This window comes from Ahaetulla prasina, chromosome 1 (assembly GCF_028640845.1).
Source record: "Ahaetulla prasina isolate Xishuangbanna chromosome 1, ASM2864084v1, whole genome shotgun sequence".
In the NCBI taxonomy this organism is placed as follows: Eukaryota; Metazoa; Chordata; class Lepidosauria; order Squamata; family Colubridae; genus Ahaetulla; species Ahaetulla prasina.
This window is the reverse complement of record NC_080539.1, coordinates 213,452,401-213,459,327: the sequence shown is the minus strand read 5'-3', so window position 1 is coordinate 213,459,327 and position 6,927 is coordinate 213,452,401. Positions and strand designations below refer to the sequence as shown.

Below are 6,927 nucleotides of genomic sequence, written 5' to 3'. Positions count from 1 at the left end.
CGCTATCATAGAGAGCTCCAAAGCAAAATCAAATACTCCGACGAAGGCAAGTTCTAAGGGTCACTAAAACCCTTTGAAGGTTTCAGAACTCATTAAACTCGAGGCGGGCGGAGCCATTCAGAAGGCGCCAGCTCCTCTCGCCGGGCCAATAGGGGCGGAGCATCCATCTTTTTTTTTTTTTTTTACCCCATGCTTATAAATGGACAGAGGAGAGGGAAAGAGAGAGAGAGAGACACACACACGCAGGCGCGGTGCGCGACGGGACCCCCTATAACTGCTATTGGACGGCGCGCGCACCTTTTTAACCCTAGCGGCGCCTGACGGCGCAACACGGAAGTGAAATGGCGGCGGCGGCGGCAGCGCCGGGAGATGAGGGTGGTAGCGGGTCCCAGTCCGCCGCTCACCGGAGGTTGCGAATCCTTTCGGGCCACCTGCGCGGCGCTTCGGAGGCCGACCTGTCACCTAGCCAGTGCCGAGGGCGAGAAACCGCGACGCCACCAGGATCTCAGTCGGGCACCTTCCCCAAGAGACGGTAAGCGAGGGAAAGCTGGTCGAGGGCGGCGGTTGCGGATTCTCGTCGGTGGCTGCGGGCTTCCCGAGAGGCCTGACCCTCCGCCCGATTCCTGACACCTTTCATTGAGCGGTGCTGGAGAGAGGAAGGCAGCGCCCTGCCCTGCCCTGCCCTGCCCTGCCTTGCCTTGCCTGTCAGCTTGAAATGTGCCGCCGGTCAATTCCTCGCGTCTTCATCCCTTGCCTGATATTCAAGCAGGTGATAGACGGTCCGCTTGAAGTATAGTTGAAGCATTCAAAGGAAATAATTAAAAAAAACAACCACCCTCTTCTTTATGGGGCTGGAAGGCAGGCAATTTTTTTTTATTAAGTCCCCGTGAATCCTAGCGGGCAAACCTGTAGAAGAGTTGATAAATGGAGGAGGTTGATAAATTTGCTTCACTTTTGAAAGTGCTGTCGCTGAGTTCAGTAATAAAGTTTGCTAGCTCCCCTACTTAATTCTTTCTTAAGGACTTATACTTGCATACTTAATTCGGCAGTGAATGTGCCGATCTAAGTTTTCACCCCTGTACAGTTCTTGATCACCATGGCGATCATTAATTTGGATGGCGTAAAGTCATGTGAATTTGGGACATTGGAGGATGAGACAGCTGTTGCACTTGAGCTAGAGAACTACTACCAGTACATTCTACTATCCTACTCAGTCATGAACTGCTGACAAAAGACATATCCGCTAGATTTTGTTAGAAGCACAGTGGAAGTCACCTGCTTAGTACTCCTAAAATAGGTTACAACTCTAGTTTTAATCATGCTTGTCACTTGTAATTTTGTGTGTGTGATGAAGACTTCTGGACAATTTGGACCTTCTTGCATGTGATTTTTGGATAATCTTTATATGTAAAGATGATAGATAGATATAATCTTTGTAAAGATATGGTGGTGTTATATTGTATTTTCTTTATAATGGTTGGCACTAAAGGTTAAAGTGCTAGATGTGTACAATTGTAGGTATAAAATGTTGTACAGTTCATAAACATTTGCTTTTATTTCTTTAACTGACTTCTGTCTGTAATAGGTTTGCATGTCTCAGTTATTTAAAACTTTTGTATGCAGGGCAGTTAATCTTATATTTCCTTTTTAAAATGTATTGAGATTTTATGAATAATTGTAAAAGGATCTTGAATTGTTCTGAAAGGAGGACTGTAAATCCATTCAGATGTGTAATGAGCAAAATTTAGCAGGTTTATAAAGAGCAGTATAATTCTGAGCCCCATTGTTTTTATTGGATTTATAGCTCACTTTTAATTAAGGATTTCAAAACTCAGTCTAATAGTAATGTTTTGTGGATTAGTTTGCAACACACAATGTTGAAAGAAGAGCCAAAGGTTTGGATGAACAATAGCCGGAATTGGAAGCATCCAAATAAGCCTTTGGATTTTTCTTATGTTTGCCTTTTGCTAACATTTGAAGAGATAGATCTCTAACTCATTCTCTTCTTTGGCCCTGAGGAATTTGTTATATTTAGCCAGGATGGCTTAGAGCTCAGCTTGCTAAAATAGTAAGGGTACAGGTAGGCTTGACTTATAGCCACAGTTGAGCCCAGAATTTATGTTGCTAAGTAAGAAATTTGTTAAGTGATTTTTGCCCTGTCTTACAACTTTTCTTGCCATTGTTAAGTGAATGACTGCAGTTATTAAATTAGTAACATGGTTGTTAAGTAAATCTTGCTTCCCCGTTGACTCTGCTTGTCAGAAGATTGCAAAATATGATCACATGACCCTGGGACCATACAACCGTCATAAATATGAACCAGTTGTCAAGCATCTGAATGTAAATCACATGATCATGAGAATGCTGCAACAGTCATAAGTGTGAAAAATGGTCATAAGTCATTTTTCAGTGCCGTTGTAACTTTGAATGGTCACTAAATGAACTATTGTAAGTTGAGGACTACCTATACTGGGGGGGGGATAGAGGAAACGATGTCTTTTTGAAATGAATGTACATATTCTTTAAATAAAGGGCTGTTCTGGGCAGAGCATATTGGAAACAATAATGTGGGCATTTAGAATTCAGTCAGTGTATGACAAAAGAATAATAAGGGAAATTTTTGAAAAGGTGTGCAAAAAATGGTGCATCATAAATGATTGCATGGCCAAAATAGAATATTTATGAACCATATTCTGTGTATTCAGGAGCTTACTAATGAGTTTACCTGAAATAAAATATTCTTTGAGTCAAGTAAAACTCAGATGATTTCATGGACATAGTATTCTGGGAACCAACATGGAGATAATTTCCCATTTCCTTTGGTGATGTTATTTTGCCTTCATAATCTAGTGCAGGGGTATCAAACTCAATTTCATTGAGGGCCGCATCAGGGTTGTGTTTGACCTCAGGGGGCCTTGGGGATGTAGCCAGGGTGGGCATGGCCACTTGACATCACTCGTGTCGGGGCGCCTGTAGCGGCCCGAGTGCTCTGCCAGTGAAAATGGAGCTCGGGAGGGCCACGTATGGCCCTCCCGAGCTCCGTTTTTGCTGGCAGAAGATTGCAGGAGGCTGTGGCAGCAGAAAATGGAGTTTGGGTGGGCCACATGTGGACCTCCTGAGCTCCATTTTCACTGGCAGAGGCACCGTGGGCCGGTCCTTTGCTGTTTTCATTGCAGTCCCGTGGGCCAGATCTAAGCACCCTGGGGGTTGGATCTGTCTCACGGGCCTTCAGTTTGACACCTCTGATCTAGTGTAAATGCCCTGAGATTCCATGGAGATATTCCATCCAAGTATTAAAGAGGGCCAACTTTGCTTAACTTCTGTGTCTAGATTGGTGCTGCCACTAGTTGATTTTCTTGATGTAAATTTTTAAATACCAGTGGCAAAAGAATTCCAAGGTCGTTTTGAAATAGGTAACTTAACTACATTCCACCAACAAGAAATGCATATTCTACAATACTTGTCAAGTAAGCTGTCCTTATGCATATTGTCAACCCTCCCAGGTAAACCAGACAGGAAGCATGACTAGATGAACTAATCCTACTTTATTGTAAAGCTAAATTAATAGAATCTTGCAAATCCGGAAAAACAAACTTCCCACTGCCACTTTAATTGATTGATCTAATAGGGTGGGTCTCTTCTTGGTTTCTTTTTCTGCCCATTAAGCTACTGGGGGATCCTGCTTCTCTTGTCTGATTTTTTTTCCCCATGGTCATCCACACATTCTGTCACACACATGCAGTTAAAGGTGCAGTTTTCATTTTTTTAAAAAATGCATATCTGTTGTGTTAGAAGAGTTGAAAAGCAACTATATAAATAACTTGAAAAGTTTATTATGGTAAGTATAGATTTATTAAAATAATTCATTATACAGATAGTCCTCAACTTATAACCGTTTGTTCAGGGACCATTTGAAGTTAGGAAGGGACTTATGGCCAGTCCCCAAAGTTATGGCTGTTGCAGTACCCCAACAATCGCATGATCAACATTTGGGCACTTGGCAGCAACATGTTTATGACCCCAAGAGCACTTCAACTTCCTTACTTTGCCTATCTCCCCCACATCTATGACCTTTTCACCTTCTACTCTCTGTGGCCCTTGCTGCTCTAGCTGACCTCCTCCATCTTCTTGTTCCTACTGCTGACCAAGTTTCCCCGCTCTGGTTCTTCACAAGGCAGCTAGGGTTGCCCAAGACTTTTTTTTCCCTGGGTCGCCTTGGTTTCCTTGTGAGGCCGGAGGAAAATGAATTCACAGCAAGGCCAGGGCAAGCATGCCTCAGCAGCAACAAGGATCAAGATGATGGAGACTTTCAAGAAGAAAATTAGCTGGGGTGCAGGGCAGCGAGGAAGTCTGGGCTGGGGTACCTGAGGCTTGATGAGGTGGTGGTTTTGCACCACGCTTCTAAGACTTCCAGGGGCAGCTGCTTAACACTGCCCTGATGGGTGAGCCGAGGTTGGGCTTTCCGTTGTGCAATAGCTATATTTCAGCTTCTTGCAGTTTCAGAGCTATAACATGGCAATCAGCCCCAGAGCCATATTGTTCTGGAACTGCTTGCTGCCCTGCAAGGCCAGACAAATAGCACTAGCAATCTGTCTTAGATTTATATACCGCTTCACAGTGCTTTACAGCCTTCTCTAAGAGATTTACAGAATCAGCATATTGCCCCCAACAATCTGGTTCCTCATTTTACCCACTTCGGAAGGATGGAAGGCAGAGTCAACCTTCAGATGGTGAGGATCAAAGGAATTGAACTCTGTAATACTGCATTCTAATCATTGCGGCACCACAGCTCTTTGGTTGGATATAAGGTGACCAAAACGATAGAGTTGATGGGGGAGGGGGAGGTAGGCTGATGGGTGGAGTTGAAAAGAAGACAGTCCCTTTCTTTACCAAGATCCCTCCCTGGGGTGGGTGGGACCAAGCTTGGATTGGGTTGATTACTCACTTAACAGTTAACAACACCAACAGCAATCACAGCAACAGGAAGTGCTGATATTGCTGTCACTAAGTGATGCAGTCACATGTTATCATGCTTTATGACCACATTACTTAGTGATGGAAATTCTACTTCCAACTGTGGAATTTAAAGTTGAGGATTACCTATACGTTGTGTAATATACAAAAGACTTTAACGATGACAGAAAATATCACTACTGCATATCTTTTACACTCCAAAGTCTTAAAATTTTCTCAAGATCTCTAGTATCCTCACTGTTGTTTTCCTATCGTGCACAGATCTTTCCAGAGGGAAGTAGAATTCCCTACAGCTGACCAATAGGAGAGTGAAAAAATACAGATAGCCAGTCTCTCTTCTTGCCTTACCGCTTTTGTTTTTATGATGAGAAAAAGAAAAGTGGTTCAATTTATGAGTGGTGAAATGGTCATTAGATGCCTTGTTACTTTAGCTTCTTATTCATTGATTTCTAATGCAGGAGAGGCAAGGTAAGGCAGATATTCCTACCAAAGAGTCGTTACCTACTTCTGATTCAGGAGTTAGTATTGCTGATCTGTTCTTGAAATGTGTTTCCTTCTGAATGGAAATTAAATTGACTTAGGTACAGAATTATGTAAAACCATACGATGTCGTGAGGATAAATGGCATAATCAATTAATGCATATAACAGAACCTTTTTAATTTTTTTGTGTACTGTTGACTCCTGTCAACTGCTTAGACAAGTCCATGCAATTTACTCGGCTGCATTTTCAGAAGTGGTTTGCCATAGTTTCTTCCTAGGATTGAGAGAACATTCCTGGCCCAAAGTCACTTAGCTGGTTTTGGGCCTAAAGTGGGAGTAGAATTGATGGATTCCTGGTTTCTAACACATTGCCTTTAACCACCTTAAAGTGTTTCTTAATCCTAAATTAGAGGAAAGGAAACAAATGAAAGTAGGTTAAAATATGGGAAGAATATTCAACAACATCATGAACCAAAGGGACACCTTGATGTTTTTATTTCTTTTGTATTACTTACGTATTTTATGCTGCTTCATTGCTGGAGACTCTGACAGCTACATTGTTAATATTAGAAGATTAAAAACAAAACAACAAAAAACAACAATACAACTAAAACCAATCAGCGTAATGAGCCAGTTTTTAGCACAGTGTGATCTTACCTGTCCTCTTATGCCTTTCTGATGGGCCATGCTTTTCCAGTTCTCTGAAAACATAAGGAAAAAGTAGCTTAAATAATCACTCAGTAAATTGACCAAAAAGAGGACTATATTATTAAGAAAAGCCCAGAGTCTTGAAAATGGCATTCCCTCAGTAGTGAGTCTCTGAGAAAGTCCTCCCTAGTTCTTACTGGAAAAGCGGTTCAACTCTGAGAAAGGTCTCAGAGATATCCAGTGTCTGAGTAGTTTAGGATTTTAAAGATGAACACGATAAATTGCACCTGGAAAATAATTGACAGACAGTGCATCTCTTATGGAAAATCCCAGTGCACCAATAATTACAATACGCTGTTGCATATGACACTACCTGAAGCATCACTGTGTTGAACTTTGTTTGTTTGTTTTTTTGTCAAACATGTACAAGATAACAGGTATAAATATAAATATAAACACAGTAAATGGGTATAAACAAATGGAGACAATAGGACAGGGAAAGTAGGCACACTGATGCACTTATGCACTCCCCTTACAGACTCTTAGGAATGGGGTGAGGTCAACAGTAGTCAGTCTAAAGTTAAAGTTATGGGAGTTTGAGGATGTAACCACAGAGACAGGTAGTGAATTCCAGGCATTGACCATTCTGCTACTGAAGTCGTATTTTCTGCAATCGAGTTTGGAGCAGTTTACCTTGAGTGTGTATCTATTGTGTGCTCGTATATTATTGTGATTGAAGCTCTAGTAGTCATTGACAGGTAGGATGTTGTAGTAGATAATTTTGTGTACTTAAGTCAGACAGTAGGCAGCATAGTTCTAGGTT

General features: G+C 41.9%; 1 protein-coding gene across 1 annotated transcript in view; it reads left to right on the top strand.

The window, feature by feature from the left end:
• Window positions 1-209: 209 nt before the first annotated feature.
• Window positions 210-6,927, top strand: part of AGPS (alkylglycerone phosphate synthase) — a 62,368-nt gene continuing 55,650 nt past the window's right edge. Inside the window, exon 1 of the mRNA XM_058189709.1 lies at window positions 210-532. Within this exon, the coding sequence (XP_058045692.1) occupies window positions 342-532 (191 nt within the window). The 5' untranslated portion in view covers window positions 210-341. The remainder of the gene's footprint in view (window positions 533-6,927) is intronic.